The sequence below is a fragment of the Tachyglossus aculeatus genome, chromosome 11 (genome assembly GCF_015852505.1).
Source record: "Tachyglossus aculeatus isolate mTacAcu1 chromosome 11, mTacAcu1.pri, whole genome shotgun sequence".
NCBI lineage: Eukaryota > Metazoa > Chordata > Mammalia > Monotremata > Tachyglossidae > Tachyglossus > Tachyglossus aculeatus.
Genome location: NC_052076.1, coordinates 67,105,114 through 67,128,844, shown reverse-complemented (window position 1 = coordinate 67,128,844; position 23,731 = coordinate 67,105,114). Strand labels below are relative to the sequence as shown.

The 23,731-nt window shown below is 45.7% G+C and overlaps 1 protein-coding gene across 1 annotated transcript in view; it reads right to left on the bottom strand.

Annotated features, from left to right (window-relative positions):
* LONP2 (lon peptidase 2, peroxisomal) overlaps positions 1-23,731 on the bottom strand; it is a 133,808-nt gene that overhangs the window by 41,028 nt on the left and 69,049 nt on the right. Inside the window, exons 9-11 of the mRNA XM_038754902.1 lie at positions 15,448-15,598; positions 9,488-9,614; positions 1,056-1,189 (exon numbers count right to left, since the gene is read on the bottom strand). Of these exons, the coding sequence (XP_038610830.1) occupies positions 1,056-1,189; positions 9,488-9,614; positions 15,448-15,598 (412 nt within the window). The remainder of the gene's footprint in view (positions 1-1,055; positions 1,190-9,487; positions 9,615-15,447; positions 15,599-23,731) is intronic.

Here is a 23,731-nt window from a genome sequence, read left to right as displayed (position 1 = left end):
CCTTGTGTTAGGCATGGAGATAGGTGAAGTGGAGAAGGTCTACCTGCAGAGAAGCAGCGTGGCTCAGTGGAAAGAGCACGGGCTCTGGAGTCAGAGATCATGGGTTCAAATCCCGGCTCTGCCAATTGTCAGCTGTGTGACTTTGGGCAAGCCACTTAACTTCTCTGTGCCTCAGTTCCCTCATCTGTAAAACGGGGATTAAGACTGTGAGCCCCATGTGGGACAACCTGATCACCTTGTATCCCCCCAGCACTTAGAACAGTGCTTTGCACATAGTAAGTACTTAAGAAATACCATCATTATTATTATTATTATTATTTTTCAGACCTGATCGGTTCCAGCATATGCAGTCCAACCATAATTCCTCTTTGGAAAGCAGCGTAGATACCGGGCTGGGTTCTGGCAAATCTCACTACTGTGGAAGTATAAGAACCCTAGAAACCCACACAACCCCTACCGATCACGGGGCACTTCTCAAATAGTCCGGTACCACGAGGAATCTGAGCTTAGACATTCTTTTTCTCATTTCCCCGTTCCCCATAAGATTTAGACTGCCATAAAAGAAAATGTAAATTCACTCTTGAAGAGTGACCCCATAAAAGAAGTCAACTGCCATTCAACATTGCAAGTGACATTATGTCATAGTAAAGCGATCCTTACCAAAGCATTTGGAGATTGACTACCGGGCATTCTAGGGCCACAATAACTCTCCTCATTGCAAATAACTGGGGACGGGTTTACAGGCAGAGACAGGTTTATAGTTGTCCTAGTCACATGGAGACCCTAAATTATCCCCACCACCTTAACCCAGGAGAACCTCCTTTATAAACCCGCAGAATCCCGTGACTCCCGGGCGCTCATCTGAGGGGATCCAAAAGACGAATGAAAATAAAAACATCCAGGAAGGCAAAATGCAACAGACACGGATCCTTGGTTCCACCGATCTGAGCTACCCACTCCAGACACCAGAGACCCAGGAGTTTCCTCTGTCACTGCTTCGGAACTAACTGGCGTGGGCCCACTGAATGAACTCGAGTGCGCAGGAGTAGACTGACCTTCTCCCTCAGTCACCTCGGAGCGATCAAGCTTTGTCTCTTTCTGCTGTCCTTCTGCCACTTTCACAGCGACGGCTCGGCAAATGGCTCCAAATTTCCTGTCCAGAGAGCGGACCCCGGCCTCTCGAGTGTACCTGCCACACAGAGAGAACATTTAATGAGAGGAGCTGCTGACGACAAAACAGTCTTTCCTCCCCGCTTCGCTAGATTGTAGGGTCCCGGGGGGGCAGGCATTGTAGATTTTTCCATCTATTGTAAGTTCTCAAGCACTTAGTACGAGTTAACTAAAGGAAACGGGTGTCTGATAAATGCTGCTAGGGATGATGGTTTACCTTTCCTAATTATAATTTAAAAATTATAATGATAACTATGGCATGTTGTAAGCAGTTACTCTGGGTCAAACACTGATCTAAGTGCTGGGGCATATAATAATGGCATTTATTAAGCGCTTACTATGTGCAAGGCACTGTTCTAAGCGCTGGGGGTACACAAGGTGATCAGGTTGTCCCACAGGGGGCTCACAGTCTTCCTCCCCATTTTACAGATGAGGGAACTGAGGCCCAGAGAAGTTAAGTGACGTGCCCAAAGTCACACAGCTGACAAGTGGCAGAGCCAGGATTCGAACCCATGACCTCTGACTCCAAAGTCCGTGCTCTTTCCACTGAGCCACGCTGCTTCTCTACAAGATAATAAGGTCAGATAGAGAAGCAGCATGGCTCAGTGGAAAGAGCACGGGCTTGGGAGTCGGAGGTCACGGGTTCTAATCCCAGCTCTGCCACATATCTGCTGTGTGACCTTGGGCAAGTCCCTTAACTTCTCTGAGTCTCAGTTACCTAATCTGTAAAATGGGCATTAAGACTGTGAGCCCCACTTGGGAGAACCTGATCACCTTGTATCCCCCCCGGAGCTTAGAACAGTGCTTTGCACATAGTAAACGCTTAACAAATGCCATCATCATTATAACATAGTCCCCGACTCACATGAGGCTCATAGTCTAAGTGGCAGAAGAGATCCTGAATCCCCATTTTACAGATGGGGAAACTGAGGTGCAGAAAAGGGTGAAGAGGGCGGCACTGCTGGTGACAGGTTGAATCCTTTACAGGGCAGTCCTGGCTCTGTCCCCTCCCCCTTGATCCCTTTTCCCTTCCTGTTCACTCTTCTTCCTCCCCTTCTTAATACCCCCCTTCCCACTCCCTCTCCACACACCCCAATGTCCTCACACTCATCTCCAGCCCCCCGGCCCCTATCTCTGGCCTATCGAACCCAATTTGCAGGTATTCATTCATTCATTCAATCGTATTTATTGAGTGCTTACTGTGTGCAGAGCACTGTACTAAGCACTTGGGAAGTACAAGTTGGCAACATATAGAGACGCTCCCTACCCAACAGCGGGCTCACAGTCTAGAAGGGGAAGACAGACAACAAAACATATTAACAAAATAAAATAAATAGAATAGTAAATATGTACAAGTAAAATAAAAAGAGTAATAAATCTGTACAAACATATATACAGGTGCTGTGGGGAGGGGAAGGAGGTAGGGCGGGGGGGATGGGGAGGGGGAGAGGAAGGAGGGGGCTCAGTCTGGGAAGGCCTCCTGGAGGAGGTGAGCTCTCAGTAGCGCTTTGAAGGGAGGAAGAGAGCTAGCTTGGTGGATGTGCGGAGGGAGGGCATTCCAGGCCAGGGGGAGGATGTGGGCCGGGGGTCGACAGTGGGACAGGTGAGAACGAGGCACAGGGAGGAGGTGAGCAGCAGAGAAGCGGCGGGTGCAGGCTGGGCTGTAGAAGGAAAGAAGGGAGGTGAGGTAGGAGGGGGCGACGTGATGGACAGCCTTGAAGCCAAGAGTGAGGAGTTTTTGCCTGATGCGTAGGTTGACTGGTAGCCACTGGAGATTTTTGAGGAGGGGAGTAACATGCCCAGAGCGTTTCTGCACAAAAATGATCCAGGCAGCAGCGTGAAGTATAGATTGAAGTGGGGAGAGACAGGAGGATGGGAGATCAGAGAGGAGGCTGACGCAGTAATCCAGTCGGGATAGGATGAGAGTTTGAACCAGCAGGGTAGCAGTTTGGATGGAGAGGAAAGGGCGGATCGTGGTGATGTTGCGGAGGTGAGACCGGCAGTTTTTGGTGACGGATTGGATGTGAGGGGTGAATGAGAGAGCGGAGTCGAGGATGACACTAAGGTTGTGGGCTTGTGAGACGGGAAGGATGGTAGTGTCAACAGTGATGGGAAAGTCAGGGAGAGGGCAGGGTTTGGGAGGAAAGATAAGGAGTTGGGTCTTGGACATATTGAGTTTTAGATGGCGGGCAGACATCCAGATGGAGATGTCTTGAAGGCAGGAGGAGACATGAGCTTGAAGGGAGGGAGAGAGAGCGGGGCAGAGATGTAGATTTGGGTGTCATCAGCATGGAGATGACAGTTGAAGCCGTGGGAGCGAATGAGTTCACCAAGGGAGTAAGTGTAGATAGAGAACAGAAGGGGACCAAGAACAAACCCTTGAGGAACTCCTACAGTAAGGGGATGGGAGGGGGAGGGGGAGGAGGAGCCCGCAAAAGAGACTGAGAATGAATGGCCGGAGAGATAAGAGGAGAACCAGGAGAGGACAGAGTCTGTGAGGCCAAGGTTGGATACCGTGTTGAGGAGAAGGGGGTGGTCCACAGTGTCAAAGGTAGCTGAGAGGTCGATGAGGATTAGGATAGAGTAGGAGCTGTTGGATTTGGCAAACAGGAGGTCATTGGTGACCTTTGAGAGGGCAGTTTCGGTGGAATGTAGGGGATGGAAGCCAGATTGGAGGGGGTTGAGGACAGAGTTGATGTTGAGGAATTCGAGGCAGCGGGTGTAGATGACTCATTCAAGGAGTCTGGAAAGGAATGGTAGGAGGGAGATAGGGCGATAACTAGAAGGGGAGGTGGGGTCAAGAGAGGGTTTTTTTTAGGATGGGGGAGACACAGGCATGTTTGAAGGCAGAGGGGAAGGAACAAGTGGAGACTGAGTGGTTGAAGATGGAAATTAAGGCGGGGAGGAGGGATGGGGCGAGAGATTTCATAAAATGAGAGGGAATGGGGTCAGAAGCACCCCAGTGCTTAGTACAGTGCCTTACAGTAAGCACTTAACAAATGTCATAATTATTATTATTATCTCTCATCTCCTCAGTTCCCCTCAACCTCCAGCCTTCTCTCTCTGGCCCACGTGCACCACCCGAGGGGCCTCTTACCCTGTCCCTCGGCCTCAAACCCCTCCAAGCCCACCCCTTCTGCCCCTCACATTGTACAGACGCAGGCTGACCCTTCTCCACCTCCCCTGCTCCCAGTCTATCAATCATATTTTCTGAGTGCTCACTGTGTGCAGAGCACTGTACTAAGTGCTTGGGAGAGTACAGTATAACAGACTTGGTAGATCTGGTCCCTGCCCACAGTGGGCTTACAGCCTGAGAGGGGGAGACAAACATTAAAAAAAAATTCCAGATATGTACATAAATGTCGTGGGGCTGAGGGTTGGGTGAATAAATGGTGCAAATCCAAGTGCAAGAGAGACAGAGAAGAGACGGAGTAGGGGGAATGAGGACTTAGGGAAGGCCTCTTGGAGGAGATGTGATTTTAATAAGGCTTTGAAGGAAGCGAGAGTGATTCATTCACCCATTCTTCAATCGTATTTATTGAGCGCTTACTGTGTGCAGAGCACTGTACTAAATGCTTGGAAAGTACAGTTCAGCAACAGATAGAGATAATTCCTACCCAACAACAGGCTCACAGTCTAGAAGGGGGAGACAGACAACAAAACAAAACAAGTAGATGGGCATCATTAGCAGTTGGACTCGAATGGGGAGGAAGCTCTGGGCCAGAGGAGGGCCAGATAGATGAGATTGAGGTGCAGTGAGTGGCATTAGAGGAGAAAAGTTAACATGCTGTGTTGAAGGTTCCTACTTTGGAGAGATAAGATAGGAGGGGGTAAGGTAATTGAGTGCTTTAAAGCCAATGGTAAGGAGTTTCTGCTTGATGTAGAGGTGAATGGGCAGCCACTGGAAATTCTTGCGGAGTAGGTAAATATGGACTGAACATTTCTGTAGAAAAATAATCCAAGCAGCAGAGGGAAGAGACAGGAGGCAGGAAGGTCAGAAAGGAGGCTGATGTATTAGTCAAAGCAGGATCAACATGGTAGCTGCTTGGATGATGATAATAACGACGATGTGGTATTTGTTAAGCGCTTACTATGTGTCCGGCGCTTTACTAGTGGAGAGGAAAAGACCGATTTTAGCAAAGTTGTGAAGGTAGAACAGGATTTAGTGACAGATTGAATGTGTGGGTTGAATATAAGAGATGAGTGGAGAATGCCAAGGTTACGGGCTTGTGAGACAGGGAGGATGGTGGTAGTGTTTACTGTGATGGGAAAGTCAGGGAGAGGACCCAGTGTGGATGGGCAGATGAAGAGTGCTGTTTTGGACATGTTAAGTTTGAAGTGTGGTGGGAACAACCAAGCAGAGGTGCCCTGAAGGCAGGAGGAAATACGCTCCCCTGGATCTTTGCAAAATCTGGGTGTCTGGAGGCTCGGCAGCCTCTCGGCCTCCTGTTTCCCAGCTTTGCCCTCGGGGTCCCACGGACCCATGCTCACAGCATCCTCTCTATCCTTGTCTTTCTCCCAAAAAGAAAATGGAATTAGAAAAGATTTTTAACACCACAGGCACTACAAATCAATCAGAGGCTTTCTTCTCCACTCTCCCCAACTTCAAAGCATTACTACGGTCACAATTCCTCCAAGAGGCCATCCCCAATTAAGCCCTCTTTTCCCTGGCTCCCTCTCCCTTCTTTGTCATCTACGCACTTGGATCTATGACCTTTGAGCATCTGATATTCGCCCCACTCTCAACCCCTCGGCACTTAGGTACATATCTTATAAGTTAGATATTACAAATTAGTTATTCATTTATATTAATGTCTGTCTCCCCCTGTGGACTGTATGCTCTTTATGGGTAGTGAATGTGCCTGCTATATATAAATATAAATAAATATATTTATTTATCTATAAATAAATAAAATAAATTTATTTATTTTATTTGCACATATCTATTCTATTTATTTTATTTTGTTAGTATGTTTGGTTTTGTTCTCTGTCTCCCCCTTTTAGACTGTGAGCCCACTGTTGGGTAGGGACTGTCTCTATATGTTGCCAATTTGTACTTCCCAAGCGCTTAGTACAGTGCTCTGCACATAGTAAGCGCTCAATAAATACGATTGATGATGATGATGATGTGGAATTTGGTTGATCTTTTCAAAAGCTTGTTGAATTGCGCAAACTGCCAAGGCCACCTCCGATGTTATCGTCAGTTACTAGTAAAGGGATTGCCTCATGCTGCTGCAACTCCCTTACTTCATCCTGCTCCTTTCTTAAATCGGCAGATCTGTTTTCCGAAGCAACTTCTTCAGATTATCTTACACCATCAACCTGTACTGGAAAATTCATCCTTGACCTCTCATCTACTTCTGCCAAGATAAGCATGGCTGAGATTCAAGCAGTGGAATTACTTCTTGCCAAAAGACTGACTAAAAGACTGACTGGGTGTTTCAAGGTCCTTAAAATTAAATGCTGCCGATTAATTTGGTCGTCATGAAAACACACTAAATCATACTCACTACAGTGGGAAAATGAAAGTCTCTTACTTTCCTCAACAGAGCTGCATGGGTTCCCAAATTGCAAATTATTCCCCTGCTCCTCCCGTCTTATCAGGACCCTGCTATCTGCCTGGACGGATAACTACTAATCACTATTTAGTTACTGAGTCCTGCGTGATTTGGGGTGTGGTCATAATAATGATGATGATAATAATAATAATACTAATTATGGTAATTGTTAGGCACTTACTATGTGTCACGTACTGTACTAGGCGCAGGGGTAGCTATACGGTAATCAGGTTGGATACAGTCCCTAGCCCACATGGGGCTCCCAGTCTAAATAAGAGGGAGTATGAGGAAATTAAGGCACAGAGAAGTTACGTGACTGGCCCAAGGTCACACAGCATACATTCATTCATTCAACTGTATTTATTGAGTGCTTCTGTGTGCACAGCACTGTTCAAGGTGCTTGGGAGAGTACAATACAACTATAAAGAGACACATTCCCAGCCCACAGTGAGCTTACAGTCTGGGGGCGGGGGTGGGGAAGACACACATTAATAGAGATAAATAAATTACACAAATGCACGTAAGTGCTGTAGCACTGGGAGTGGGGAAGAACAACGGGAGCAAGTCAGGACATGCGGCGGAGCCGGGATAAGACCCCATATCCGCAGAATCTCAGGCCATGCTGCTTCCCATGGTCATCTTCTGTGAACTCCCACTCGCCACTCAGGCCGCAAGCCAGAGAGCCAACTTGACAGGAGATCCATTTAGGGCCTATGGTTTGGCTGGATTCTCTTCCACGCTTTTAGCACAGTGCTCAGCACATAGCAAGTGCTCAATAAACACAACTGATTGACAGACTGATTTGAACAGGCACCTTCAGGGATGAGATGCAACTCTGTTGGAAATAAAGCCCCACAAAAAAGAGTCAAGTAAATTCAATCCCCACAATCTCTGGAGATGCAGTGTGGCCCAGTGGATAGAGCATGGGTTTGGGAGTTAGAAAGACCTGGACTCTAATTCCAGCTCCACCATTTGTCTGCTGTATGACCTTGGGCAAGTCAGTTCACTTCTCTATGCCTTAGTCAGCCCATCTGTAAAATGGGGATTAAGACTGTGAGCCCCATGTGGGACATGGGCTGTGTCCAACCTCATTACCTCCTATCTACCCCAGTGCTTAGAACAGCGCCCAGCATACAGTGAACACTTAAATACCATAAAAAGAAAAAATAAATATCTCAATCGGCCCAGCACATAGTCTCTCCTGAACATGAAATGTGAATAAGGCCCCAGCGGGTTCTGAAGCATTACATAGCTGTGGTTTATTTCTCTGAAAAAGTGATCAAACGAGTGACATCCATAGATTTCCAGGGCAGCCCTATCTTTGAACCATCTCTGGGTCAGGCGTAAGAAGCAGATCAAAGATGCTCATCCTCCCAGGGGGGCAAAAAACCACAAAGCAGCAACTATGCAATGCTTTGCAAACAGTGATTACTGTTCACAGCAAGCTGAGGAGATCATGTTTTACCTATCATCGTCCTCACTTTAGAGAAGGGATGCTGGGGCAGAAATGGTACATGACTTGCTGAAAACTGCCAGAGGCATAACTGGTATTATCTATAACCACAGAGTAGTTCCAATACCCTACACTAAGATGTGCCCATTATATTTATGCCAGCAAATATGCCACAGGGGCAGCCAGCACAAAGAGGGACAGAAGGACAGCTGCCGACTCAGGTTCAACCCAAACTTCTTCTGTACCCGGGATAAATGAGATCCTGGGGCAGTCTCCTTGACCTGTCCTTTTCTGGAAAGAAAAGTTCCTTTCCTCGTGTTGTGTGAAACGGCGGTCACTGGACAAGGGTTGTAAGGAGAGCGATCCGGCAGTCAGGTGGTCTTTGTCGTGTGACGCAATGGAGCAGAAATGTCTAAACCAGGCTTCTGGACATGCCAGATCTCTGTGGAGAACCTCACTTTCCAGTCACCAAGCACTCTTATAAATTTGACTGAAGAATGCAGCGTAGCCTAGCAGAAAGAGCACTGGCCAGGGAGTCTGCACATAGTAAGCGCTTAATACAACTGAATGAATGAGTCAGGTGACCTGGGTTCTAATCTCAGTTCTGTCACTTGTCTGCTGTGTGACCTTGGACAAGTCGCCTCACTTCTCTGTGCCTCAGTGACCATATCTGTACAAGGGGGATTAAGACCATGAACCTCATGTGGGACACAGACTACGTTCAACCTGACTACCTCGTAATGCCCCTAGAGCTTTGTACAGTTCCCAGAACAAAGTGCTTAACAAATACCATAAAAAGGCACTCATTAGCAAGTTTAATACTTTTTCATTACTGAGCTTTGGAGTCCTTTCATGCAACTTTTGGAAGACACCTGCTCTATTACTTCAGTGTTCCCCATTGATCAAAACTCTCCTGGGCTGTACACAATTTGACTAAATAAAGGAGAGGAAAATAATGTTGTATAATCAAAACTAGATGCCCAGAAGTATCGCTGCAACTTTAACCAAAGGATCAGGCGGGTTTGAGCTTGATCCCCATATGGGTGTTTGGTAGCCGGAACAGTTTTACGGAATGAAGTAATTCCATACACCGATGGTGGCTCTTCATGGTCCCTTGGCTCTGAAAGATTCAAAGTCCTCTCAGATCCTTAGGAATCTCTACTTCACACTAAGCCTCGGGCAAACAAACGGAGCTGATGAGGTATTCCTTGGGAGTGGGAGGAAGAAATGAGGTGGGCTTCTTAGGTCCTCTCTTCTTAAGACTCGGAACACCCACAGACTCTCAAACCAATGAAAGGGTGTTTACCTGGTGATGATGTCAAGTGTAGTTACTGGAGGAATCTGAATCTGCTGAGGAGTCAGGCCATGTTGTTCTAATTGCTTAGGGATCAAGTGCCTATGGGCAATTTCTATCTTCTCCTCTTGGGTATACCCTGCAGGACGGAAGCACACCTTCCATTAGCCTTTTCTTTGTTCAGCATCTACAATGCCATTCTTTACAACACACCAAATGCAGCTGCCCATCAGTAGGGAAAACAACTTCAATCCTGGATTTTAAAAAGACTTAGGATTTTTTACTTCCAAAATGGTCTAAGACTTCAGGATTTACTTTAATAAAACAGCAATTCAAATTTCTAGACCTAGGATACAACAATTTTACAAGACAAGCCCGGGAGATTAAGCATCTGTTGCATGACAATTTTCAAAAAGGAAGAAAATTCCTTAGGGACAAGATGTAAGGATTTCTCTCCCAGTTTTCGGCTATTTAAGAAAGAGAAACAACCTATTTGGCTTTGCATCACACTGAACCTCAATTGTGAGGGCTCGAAAAAATTACTGACTCTAAACAAGCATTAAATTCCAAGAAAAACACTATTTCCAGATGTCACCAAGTTACTATACATGTTTAAAGTAAAGAGGCAAATTAAACAGGAACTTACTCACTAGTCTTTAAATAGTCCTTATTATAGTAACAATTATGCGTCAAGCACTGTACTAAGTGCTGGGGTGGATACAGGCAGATCGGGTTGGACACAGTCCCTGTCCCAAGTAGGGCTCACTGTCTCGATCCCCATTTTACAGATGAGGTAACTGGGGCCCAGAGAAGTGAGCTGACTTGCTCAAGGTCACACAGCAGTCATGTGGAGGAGCCAGAATTAGAACCCATGAACTTATGGGTCCCAGGCCCATGCTCTAGCCACTAAGCCACACACAATAACACTCTTGGTAATAACACTAATAAGTATTATGGATTGACTGCACGGGGGCTGGATGCTTTTTGAAAGGAATTTTCCAGGAAAAAATTCTGGGTGTGGTTAATTCTGCAGAGGCAAAAATTAAGGTTTGACACCAAACTGGAGTTAGCAGGGACTGAATTTGTGGGGGAAGATTATTGTTTTTGGAATACGGTATCATGCTGCATCAGTCCTAACATTAGCAGGTTTACCTGCCTGGCCAAACGACAGTATAGAGTTTTCCAATACGCAGAAGCTGCTGAGTGGTCTCCAGAGTCGGAGAAGGTGGACAGTACGGAGAGGAGCTTCGGCGCTCATGGCTGCTAGCACGCCTGGGCAATAACTCTCAATTGAGAAGTAGCGTGACTTAGTGGGAAGAGCAGGGGGCTGGGAGACAGAAGGACCGGGCTTCTAATTCTGCCTCCATCATTCATCTGCTGTGTGAACGTGGGCAAGTCACTTCACTTCTCTGTGCCTCGGTTACCTCACCTATCAAACGGGGATTACTGTGAGCCCCATGTGGGACAAGGACGGTGTCCAAACCGATTAACCTGTATCTACCCCAGCGTATAGTACAGTGCTGGCACAAAGCAAGGGCTTAGCAAATACCATCCAAAAAAGAAAAAAAAGGGAGAATTCCCAAGCCTGTCAGGAAGCTGTCTGATGATGCCATCTCAAGGGAAAATACCCTGTCCACACCAGCTCAACCTAACGCTTTCCAAATTGTAACACAAAGTTCTAGTGTCACATTTACCTCCCATCAATTGGCTAACATAGGAAATATTAGAACTTTAAAATAAAAATGGAACCTATAAAATTGATTAACTTGACATTAGGTTTGCCCTGGACACACGCAGTCCTTTGTCCCATTTCTATGTCACCGCTTTGATTACTATCATTATTATTTTGTTAGATATCTGGGATATTTGTATGTAGCCATGAACTATTTATACTGTAATCTGTCTCTTCCTCTAGACTGTAAACTTGTGGGTAATTACTATCATTATTATTTTGTTAGATATCTGGGATATTTGTATGTAGCCATGAACTATTTATACTGTAATCTGTCTCTTCCTCTAGACTGTAAACTTGTGGGTAAGAACCATGTCTACCAACTCTGTTGAAATGTACTCTCCCCAGTGCTTAGTACAGTGCTCCACATATATACGTAGTAAGCATTCAATAAATATCACTGATTGATTGGGTCTTCAAAGAAGTACACAACCCATTAAATATGCAAGTTTAACACTAATTTGGGTGGGGTAACCTCGGGCAGTATACCCCATCTAACAGCCCATCCTTGCTGTGCTTACAAAGTTCTGATCTAGGAATTGCATTTCTCATGCTCTTGCATTCTTAAAAATGTGAACAGACACTGCTGAACAGAATAGGGAGCCTCACTTAGCAGAGTGCTTGATGCACAGTAAGCACTTAACAAATACCATTAAAAAATAAAAACCTAAACTCACAGAAACAGCAGGAAGGGTAGGAAACAATGAACCCAAAACTGGCCACGAGAGAAATCTGACACCATTAATCCATCTCCTCAGCAGCTGGTCTGGGTATTTCACTGCCTAACAGAATGTGTTTTGGAGTCTCTGCTTTAATTTGGAGTTTCTAAGCAATTTGGTCTCATTATTTTAAATTTATTTTTGCCTTGTAAACAGGCAGGGTTCCCCTCCCAACCCTCAGCATATGCTTCAGCTAAATACAGGAACCTATAAGGACAGTGGATAATTGGGAGAGCTAACCGTGGTTCACTCTGGACCAAATTAGATTTTACATCCCACATTTTCCCTCCAACCAAGGGCTTTTCATGTTTGTTAATCTATTCCAGGCACATAATTCGCAAAGCAGTAGGGATGAGAGATGCAAAGGGATTCACTTAACAAAAAAGGTTAAAGGATCTAAATCCGCACTGTCTTGTGATGGACAGAAGGTGGTAATGGTTTCCAAATATCTTATGGGTCCAGAAATCAGAGTGAGAGGAACTGTCTGATACTGGACAGACTGGTATGCCTAAGAATGAGGGACAGATTTTAACAACCAAGGGAAAATGAAGATGCTTAAGAGTAATCACCTCTTACCAGGACGAACTATGATAGTACAGGACACCCTCCCTGAGGAAGTGATGGAAGCCAACTCATTTAACATTCTTGAAGTTATATTAGACAAACTCTCTCAAGGCAGCACTCTGAAATAATTCATTCATTCTTTTCCTATCCTGGTTAATCCTGAGCTCTCTTGAATCACTCAATCAATCGCATTTATTGAGCACTGTACTAAGCTCTTGGGAGACTCCAATGCAACAGAATTAGCAGCCATGTTCCCTGCCCATGACAAGCTTACAATCTAGAGGGGGAGGGCTTCTGGGGAGTGCAACTATGCTCTCCCAACCCAATCCCGCCCTTGAAGTGGGCACATGCCCAGCCTGGTTCAGCTCCGAGTGGTGAGACCTGTCCCGCTCCCTGACCTCCCACCCCTGCTGTACTCCCTAGAAGCTCAGCTGCCCAGCCTGGATTGTCTGACCTCATCGGGTTCCGGGCAACCTCGGGACCCCCAGTCTTGCCAAGCATTCGGGGTGGCCTGCTGTCTGAGCAGCATTACGGGGACTCTGGGGGAGGATCAGACCCAATCTGGCCAGAACCATTTTTCGAAGCAAGGGAAGAGGTGGGCCTGACCAGTTGATCTGGGGGACCGAGGGGAGGGCACCTGCTGGTCTGAACGTCCCCTCTGAAGATGCTGAGCCCAGTGGGGGTTGGCCACCCCACATAGCCATGTAGGCTCATGGGCAGTAGCATTCCGGCCAGCCTCTCCTCAAATAGCACTGTGTGGTTGCGGGGTGCCCCGAACTCAGGGTGTCTGTGAACTCTGCCTCAGGGCATAAACCTGAGCAAGTAAGCCTCTGGGAATTTGAGTGTCCCTATTATCTCGTTCATCCCTTCCCCCTACTACATAGGGGAGAGGAATACAGTCCAATAAAATGAGGCAAAGCAAGATTTTAAATTCAAAGTCCATCCAGTTCAATATCTGATCTCCAACAGTGATACCAAAGACTGCTTAGAGGAACAAAGTGATTTTTTTTAAAAAAATGGTATTTGTTAAGGGCTTACTATGTGCCAAGCACTGTTCTAAGCGCTGGGGTTGCCCTCCTGGCTATCCATCCTCATTGTTAGGGAGTCTGCCCCATTCATTTATCCTCTAGATTGGAAGCTTCTTGTGGGCAGGGATGTCTACCAACTTTGTATTACTGTACTCTCCCAAGACCTTACTACGGTGCTCTGCAGACAGTAAGTGCTCAATACACGAGGATGACTGATTAGCCAAACCCTTTGGGAACTTACTGATAATTTTGGCTTGCCCAATCTTCTGACAACCCATGGCTGACAACTGGCAAATGGTTCTTGATCTTGTGAACCTACTACCCTGAAACTTCAACAAGTGACTAGGCCTAATGCTAGTCACACTAGTTGTCCCTGGCCACAACTTCCATGATTCTGAAAACCTTCCTCTTTCCAAAGTTCCTAATCTTTTCTATCTATGCCCACAGAGAAATGTCTTCCTCAGAAATCCTTCTGGTTCCCCTTCCCTGAACCTCCTCCAACTTAATATGTTCTTAACAAGATGGAGCAATCAGAACCGCACCCACAGCACTGTGGGTTCAGATATACCATGTTTGGTTTTTTATGGTACTTGTTAGCACTTGTGCTGCACCCCAAGCACTCAGTACAGTGCTCTACACATAGTAAACACACAAATACCACTGAGTGATCAATTGCCACGCACTGTTCTAAGCGCTGGGGTAGATACAAGGTAATCAGGTTGGACACAGTCCCTGTCCCACAAGGGGCTCACAGTCTGAAGGGGAGGCAGAACAGGTACTGAATCCCCATTTTAAAGATGAGAAAACTGAGGCACAGAGAAGTTAAGTGGCTTGCCTAAGGTCACACACAGCAGGCAAGTGGCACAGCGGGCACTGGAACCCAGGTCCTCTGACTTATACACCCATTCTCGTTCAATTAGTTCACCCTGTTCCTCCATTTATATAACGGCTAAACTCTCCTTTTTGCTTTGTTCCTATGTCTTTCCTGATGATAAATTTCAAAGAGTAACAAATCAATTCCTGAATGGCTTGCAAGTTCCTCAAACAGTCTTGCAAAAACTCCCTCTTAAATCCCAAATATTAGAACAGTGCTCAGCCCGCACTCAGCCCGCAATAAAAACCATTGATCGATTGAATACAGCAATTACTGTAATTTCGTGAAGTAGTTTATATGTAGCTGTAAAATTTTATCTATCCCTAGTCCTGGAAGGAAAGGAATACTTGCTCTCGCAGCTTGAATTTTGTCCCCAAACCGATCTAAACATTCCAAGTCCAGCTTTGCTCATTTTTCATAAAGCCCTTCAAGCAGCATGACTCAGTGGAAAGAGCACAGGCTTGAGATTCAGAGGACATGGGTTCTAATCCCGGCTCTGCCACCTGTCTGCTGTGTGACTTTGGGCAGGTCACATAACTTCTCTGTGCCTCAGTTCCCTCATCTGTAAAATGGGGATTAAGACTGTGAGCCCCACGTGGGACAACCTGATGACCTTGTATTTCCCCCAGCGCTTAGAACAGTGCTTGACACACAGTAAAGCACGTAACAAATATCATCATTATGAGAAGCAGTGTGGTTCAGTGGAAAGAGCATGAGCTTGGGAGTCAAAGGTCATGGGTTCTAATTCCGGCTCTGCCACTTGCCTGCTATGTGACCTTGGGACTTAACTTCTCTGAGCCTCAGTTACCTCAGCTGTAAAATGGGGATTAAGACTGTGAGCCCCATGGGACAACCTGATTACCTTGTATCCCCCCAGTGCTTAGAACAGTGCTTTGCACATCGTAAGTGCTTAACAAATGCCATCATTATTATTATTACATAGCTCAAAAATACTACAAGGGCAGATTGGTTCATTGTTTAGAAAGATGATGCCTTCCCTACCTTGGAGACAGGGAGCCTAGAAAAATTATCTTATTTTACACCTTTGGCGTTACCTGGAACTTGAATGATCTCCATTCTGTCCAGCAAGGCATGAGGAATGGTGGCCGTTGTGTTGGCAGTAGCGATGAAAAGAACTTGAGAAAGGTCAAAGGCCACATTTAAGTAGTGATCTGTGAAGTTGTGGTTTTGTTCTGGATCCAAGACCTTGGTTGGGGAGAACGAAAAACAAACACTTTAACTAATGCAGTTACCTCCCTAATAACATTCACAAGCAGAAACAATAGAGCATAGGCCACGCATACCAAACCTACCCCCTAGTTAAATGCAATATAGCACAATGCCTCCGCTATACTACTTAGTGAAGTACATAACTCAGCCTCATTTTGGAGTCCGCCACCGGAATGCAGGACTCGGAATTTATCCTCGGATATCCTCTGGGGCTTCTTGGCTCCTCTGTAAAATGAGGCTGATATTCCCAACTGAAATGAAGGGGTAAAACTAGCTCTACCTGAAAAGTCTTCTGAAATCCTCGTTCAGACGGTGGAAACTCTAGTCTCCAACGTTGCTCCCTGCACGTTAATGAGACTTTGGGAGAGGAATCCCTTAACTAAAGGGGACCATCAATTTACAGTAGGTGCTAGCAAAGAACAGATCCAAACATGCACTGTAAAGAACGAGCTAATGTATTCAGATGCAGGGAAAATATTTGTAGGATACACTAAACACTCAGTATTTTCACTTAGGAGTTTTCAACAGAACTCTGGAGGGGGGATTAGGGAATGCTCTTCCAACAATGCACATCTATTTGGATGGAATGCAAAGTGATGGTGGGAAAAAATGGTCACGTGCAGTGTCGGTCAAGGAAAACATACTCTACCGCAGTTTTTCTTTTCTGCACGTGGGGTTCGTGTTCTAGTGCTTAAACACTATTACTACTACTACTGAGGGGTCAGAGCGGAGAATCACCGCGATAGAGAGTGACTGGATGAAGGATGAAAAGTATATCCAAGTAACAAAATGGTTCCCTGTGGCGAATTTACTGGAAAATCTTCCACTCAGGCCAGCCGGAATGGCTTGGCGTGCCGTACTTTAACAAGCGCTGGTCACTGTCCTCCCACTGAACATCACAGACTGTGAGCCCACTGTTGGGTAGGGACTGTCTCTATACGTTGCCAACTTGTACTTCCCAAGCGCTTAGTACAGTGCTCTGCACACAGTAAGTGCTCAATAAATACGATTGATGATGATCACGTGACCTCACTGTTGGGGTTTCAAGAATCACAACTGCCTTCCGGTCTCACTGCCACCTGCGTAGTGCATTTCAACGTTTCTACACAGGTTTTCGGTCCCCAAACCCATCAGTTGACTTCTTTACTACCCATCCTCAGCCCTCTTGAGTACATATTTCTTCACTCACTCTGCCCACTCTGGTTGCAAATATATATATTTTTTGTTTGTTTCCCCTGTTAGAGCACTAACTCATATGGACAGAGAACGTGTCACCACTTCATTCTGTGCCATACGGAGCACTGCACCAAATGGGCACTCAATAAATACTAGTACTACTGGAATACTGCTACATCACATTTATGGAAGCAGTATGGCCTAGTGGAAAGAGCTGGGGCTTAGGAGTCGGAAGGATTTGGGTTCTAAATCTGGTTCTGCCAATGGCTGCAGTGTGGCTTTGGGCAAGGCACTTAACTACTGGGCCTCAGTTACCTCATCTGTAAAATGGGGGTTAAGACTGAGCCCCACGTGGGTCATGGACTGTGTCCAACCTGATTAGTACGTATCTACCCCAGCATTAATACAGTCCCTGACACAGAGTTAGCGCTTCACGAATACCATTTAAAAAAAACAACAAAAAAAAAATTCAGGCCCTATTTCACACTTGTTTACCTAATGGGACAAGATTGGAGTTATTTAGGATCACTGTGTTAATTTACTGAGAATTCAGACTGATGACAAGCAAGCATGATTGTACCAAAGTAAAACACGCCATCTTCACGATCCCCTCAGAAAACTTGGATCAGGCCATTGTTGTTCTTGGAAAAAGAGGCTGTGGTTAACAAGATTTGGGATTCCAAACTGCCTACGGGTTCAATTTTTCTTTAAATCCATTTCAGTATATTGGCCCGTTTTTGCCAAATGCCCTCTTCATTGTTTTAAAGAGTGATTTCCAACTCACTCACGTCCAACTTGAAAAACATTTTTAGAGGTGGGACCGAAGCTGGGGTTGGCAGGGGTGACGGCCAATCCATGGGACAAGCAGAATAGATAAGGGAATTGGTAAGAAAAAAAACCAAAACGCATTCTCCCTTAAAAGTTAAGGAGGCTAAACTGCATACTGACGAAACTAGAACAGCGGACTATGATGAAACCATGACCATGACTTTTTTGTAGTTTTAGGAAATTCTGGCTGGCAAATTTCAAACTGTTCACCTAATATTAGGGGTTTACACTGGGCCAACCTATCTTCGTAAGTTCAACTTCACTCTGGATTTTTACTAATACGATTCTCCCATTTACGTATCCATTAATGAGAATCCAAAATCTCTTAAACAACAGAAAATATATCCCTTTTATAGTTTTGGATCAGCCTGGCCACCAGTACTATCATCCTCAGCATTCATCAAGCAGCTACTGGAGCCTGATCACGGTAGTAAGTGCTGGGGAGCATAAAATACATAAGCATACACAAACTGTCCAACAGACAGTATTTAAAAGAATGTGAGGTTACAAAGGATAACGTATTAAAGGATAGGTACACCAGTGGATGAAGTGTATGAGCATATGTATTCATTATATATATATATAATGAATGATGAGTTAATATAATATATAATGAGTTATATATTCATTCATGCATATAGAGATACACCCTCTCAATGGGCATGTATGCATATATGCCCTCTTGCATGCATACATGTCTCTCTCTCTGTGTCTCTCCCCAGGTTAATAGGTAGGCATGACCAGAAAGGTAGATGATTTGTCGTAGGGCCTTGGAAGGGGAATGGGGGTATTCCAGACCAGGGGGAAAGTATGAAGAACTGCTCAAAGATGGGAGAGTTGTCACTGAGATAAAGTTAGGGTGTTTGTCTACACGCACTGCCTCCATTTCTTCTCCTCTACTTGGATGTCCCGCCAACACCTCCAAACTTAACATGTCCAAAACAGGCCTTTTTATCTTCCCATCCAAACCCTGTCCTCCCCCTGACTTTCCCTTCACTGTCGACAGCACCACCATCCTCCCTATCTCACAAGCCCATAACCTTGGCATTATCCCCACTCACCTCTCTCATTCAACCCACATATTTAACGTCACTCCAACCTGCCAATTTTACTTTCATAATATCTCTAAAATCCACCCTTCCCTCTCCATCCAGGCTCCTACAAGATAATCTGAGCACTTATCCTACCTTGCCTTGATTAATACATCAGCCTCCTTGCTTATCTCCCTGCCTCCTGTTACTCCCCACTTCAGTACATACTTCCCTCTGCTGCCTGGATCATTTTTCTACAAAACCATTCTGTCCATGTTTCCCATTCCTCAAGAACCTCCAGTGGTTGCCCATACATCTCCGTATCAAATAGAAACTCCTTCCATACCTTTAAAGCACTCAATCACCTTGGTCCCTCCTACCTTACCTCCCTGATTTCCTACTACAACCCTGCCTGCACACTTGACTTCTCTAATGCCAACCTACTCACTGTCCCTCGAGCTCGTCTATTTAGCTGACTTCTCGTCCACATCCTGACTAGGGCATGGAACACCCTCCCTCTTCATTTCTGACAGACGATCACGCTCCCCACCTTCAAAGCCTTATTAAAAGCTTATCTCCTCCAAGAGGCTTTCCCCACCTAGGCCCTCATTTCCTCTTCTCCCCACTCCCTTTCTGCATCACTCCTGCACTTGGATTTACATACTTTATTCACCCCTTCCTCAGGTCCACGACATTTATGCCCATATCCATAATTGATTTAAATTAATTTCTGTCTACCTCTGGACTGTAAGCAGTCCATTTATTGTGGGCAGGGAACATGACTACCAACTCTGGTATTTCATACTCTCTCAAGGGCTCAGTACAACGCTCGGCACACAGTAAGCACTCAGTAAATATGACTGACTGATGTGATTTGGGGAACCACAGAGAACAAGCCGGGAGAGGGAGGGGGTTGCAAGAGGAGAGAGCAGATAGTTCTGAGGGAAGGGACTGGCTGATGGAGAACCATGAAACTGATGGTTGGGCCCAGGGTGTAGAGGAGCAGGTGGACAGGAGTCAAGGGCATTGCACTGGAAATCAGGAGGCACAAATACCATTAAAAACCTTGGAGCTATGCCATCGTGGCAACTTTGGCGATCAGGCTCAAAGCAGAATATGCTACGCTCTGGTGCACAGACCAAAGGATTACTGATATTTGTGTCAAAGCCTGAAAACACTGGCAGCAGGCAGATTCCCCACTTTTAAATGGAATTACTGATTTGACCCAACTTTTTTTTTTTTTTAAACCAAGACCACCTTTTCCTTTCCACCCTTGGTTCATCTTAGAAAACACAATGCTCTGGAAAGTAGGCTCCCTTTCCAAAAAAGGGATCTCTACTGAGGGGAGAAACAGAGAGTAGTTTTTAGAAAGCTAACAGATGAAACCTTTATCAAGAACCACTATACATATTCAGGACAGGAAAGGGACAGGCCCAAATTTCTACAACGGGATTTTGTGGGTCAAGATCCACTGATATATAATGATAATAATAATAATAATGGCATTTGTTAAGCGCTTACTATGTGCGAAGCACTGTTCTAAGCGCTGGGTGGATACAAGGTGATTAGGTTGTCCCACGGGGGGCTCCCAGTCTTAATCCCCATTTTACAGATGAGGAAACAGGCACAGAGAAGTTAAGTGACTTGCCCAAAGTCACACAGCTGACAAGGGGCGGAGCGGGGATTAGAACCCATGGCCTCTGACTCCCAAGCCTGCGCTCTTTCCACTGAGCCACGCTGCTTCTCTTAGCCCATGTGTGTGTGGTGTGTTTGTGTGTGTGTGTATATATCCCCAGTTCCAAAGCCCCCCGGGATTAAAACCAAATGGCGTCATCTGAGAACAGCAAACTGATACGGAGGCCCAGAATTAACTGATAGATTTAAGTGCTCAAGGACCTGAAGTGTGAGTGCACAAGATCAACAAGCATTACTGATGTCTGTTTAGATTTCAAGCTTTCAAGAGGGTTTCAAATAGGAAAACGGGGGGAAAAGAACAAAGGTCTGATTTAGCAAAGCCTAAGTGGGGCCGGAAGAAACTCTGCAAAGACCGCGGGCGGTTCCTGCATGCAATCCAAGAAATCATTTTCACCCCAACAGAGTGGCTTTTAGTAGGGGACTCTGCTAAATAGATACCCAGCAGAGAGAGCACACAACCAGATCCTTCAGGAGAACTTACAGCCCCAGGATCCCACCTGTGGTGGACATTCAGCCAGACATCCCAACCTCATCTCTAGCAGAGCTGTGTCCACGCTGAAATTCTGGGGGAGAACTGAGCCCGACCCAGGTCTGAACCAACCCGACTTTTGAGAAATGGTAGGATAAGCGCTTCTGATGGGTAAGGGTGTGTGCGGTGGTCTCTGTGCAAGGGTTGGGTTTGTAGTTACAGCAGGGTATACAGGGGCTTCTTTGTACGCAACCTTCATGGGGCATGCACTTTTACACCCCGACTTGATGCTTGGTTGGGGGGCAGAGTTGGTTCCTTGCCCTGTGATCCTGTGTCCAGTTGGAACAGTACTCTACATGCCCACCATCATCTCTCAAGCCGGCCTACCTATGGTGCCTCACTTGCGATTCTCATTCTTGCAGGCCCCAGGCCCATGCCCTCCCCCAGTTTGGAACTCCCTCCGCCTTTGCAGCTGACAGACTGCTGCTCTCCCCATCTTCAGAGCTCCTCTGAAGTCACATCTCCTACAGAAGGCCTTTCCCAATTGCTTTTTTTATCTCCCCAACTGACATTCCAGCACTTCGGTGTCACTTAAGCACTTATAACCCCCTGTGGCATCTATATATTTATCCTTGTATCTATTACTTTATCCTATACGTGATTCATCAATCAAGGGTATCTACTGAGAGCTTCCTGAGTGCAGAACACCGCTAGACTGTAAGCTCTCTGAAGGCAGGGATCACATCTACTAATTCTCTACTCTCCCAAATGCTTAGCGCAGGATCGGCACACAATAAAATGACGCATTGGTCATCAGGAAGGCTACAAAATGGGCCTCCCGGTCAATTCAGATTCCACATTGATATTCAAAAGGCTCCATCAAAATCAGCAGCAACGACATGGCTGCCAGAAGAATGCTGTTTGTGTTCAAGGGCTTGCTGACAATCACATGCGATCACTGCCTTAAGACGTACGGACAATGAAACTACCAGTGCTGTAAGATTTTTTTCCCTTTACCGTGTACTAACATGTCTAGGCATTCTTAATGGGTTACACGTTGGATAAATGCTGTACTGCACCTTCTCCCAACCAAGGTTTCACCGCCTGAGATACAACAGGAATAAAAATGAAAACAAAAATTTCAAAACCTCAAGGAAATAAACTGGCTCTCGCTCGTTTTGGGAAGGCTTGCCTATTGAACAGCGTTGAGGAGAATGAATTTTAGCTGATGATCGGCAGAGGTAATCTACTAATCCATTATTTACCATATAATATCTGGGGTGAAGGTAAATGCAACCCAACTCTCCCCTGTGGTGAGTACCAAAACCTGTGTTTTTCTTTCAACTATGCTCATGTGCTGCAGAGTAACCTCTTTTAAAACTTGGCCTTGTAAACAAAATGCCTTCCAAATAGTTAGAATGATTGGTTCCATAGTCAGAATGCACAAGTGCCGTAGCTGTGTCTATTTAAAACCCAAACAGAATGAGTCTCCAAGAGGGACCGAGAGCACACAGTCCTGATCTGGAGAAATGCCCTAGCTTCTGGTTCCAAGGAGCTGGTGTCTGAAATGAAATTCCGCGTCGGTCTGGAAAGTATTCCTTTCTCTTGCTTACCTTAGGCCCACCTCTTATCCATCTGCCCTCTGCCTCTGTTGCCTTTTTTCAGAACTGTTTCCTTCCCAGGTGATAAACGGCCCATGTTGCATTGATGTGGAAAGGTATGGCTACGCCTACGTCTAAGCAAATCCTGAGCAATTAATAGTAATAACGATAATAATAATTGTGGTATTTGTTAGGCACTTACTATGTGCCAGGCACTTTTCTTAGTGCTGGGTTGGATACAAGTAAATCGGGTTGGACACAGCCTGTGTCCCACATGGGGCTCACAGTCTCAATCCCCATTTTACAGATGAGGTCACTGAGGCCCAGAGAAGTGAAGTGACTTGCCTAAGGTCACACAGCAGACAAGTGGCAGAGGCGGAATTAGAACCCATGATCTTCTAACTCACAGGCCCATGCTCTATCCACTACACCACACAAACTGCTGCCAAGATCACTTATCCTTTTCACTACTCTGGGAATGTATCTCTTGCCCTGAGTAACGTGAACTATGGCCACTAGATATTTTTAAAACTCCAAGCACTTGTTAAGAAATTAACTAAATAAAAACCAAGCACTAAGGATTAAGTTTCATTAACATAAATCTCCCCCCCCCAATGAACAATACTGGTCTAATAATTACACTGAGAAAATGTTAACTGAAGAACTCTATGCCAGTCAAACTTCGGAGATTATCTTTAGCAGTTGTTTCTGCATAGTTTAGCCATCTGCTAAGAGATAACAGTTTTCGATCATATGATTAGGCTGGCGAGGTACCTGAAGATTAAATTTGCGGTTGACTCTACCCCGCTGCAATATAACAACGGATACTGTAATGTTATTAGAGTAAACAGCAGAAGCCAATGGCATTTCATCCTTGAGAAGCACACGAGCTCTACGAGCAAGGTCATGTTATTGACAACCTTTCCTGCTAATGGCAGCACTTGACTGGACTACTTGAAGTTGTTCCAGTTTGTGCTCTTCCACGGTATCTGCTCCAATCTGCTCTTCTGGTTCTCGGACACTCAGGCCTAGCAAGTCACCTACCCTAATCACATCGGCTTGGCAATCAGCAGGCTCAGACCTTTAAGGATACCTAATTAAAGGGCAGGGACGACACCTGACCGGTTTTTCAAAAAAGGTAATTTGCCGAGGCTCCAGGGAAAGCTGTCTCCAGACTCCCTAGCTGTTGGCCCTGGCCCTCTGACCTTTCCCTGTAGTGATGATGATGGCATTTGTTAGGCGCTTACTACGTGCAAAACACTGTTCTAAGCGCTGGGGAGAACACAAGGTGATGGGGTTGTCCCACGTG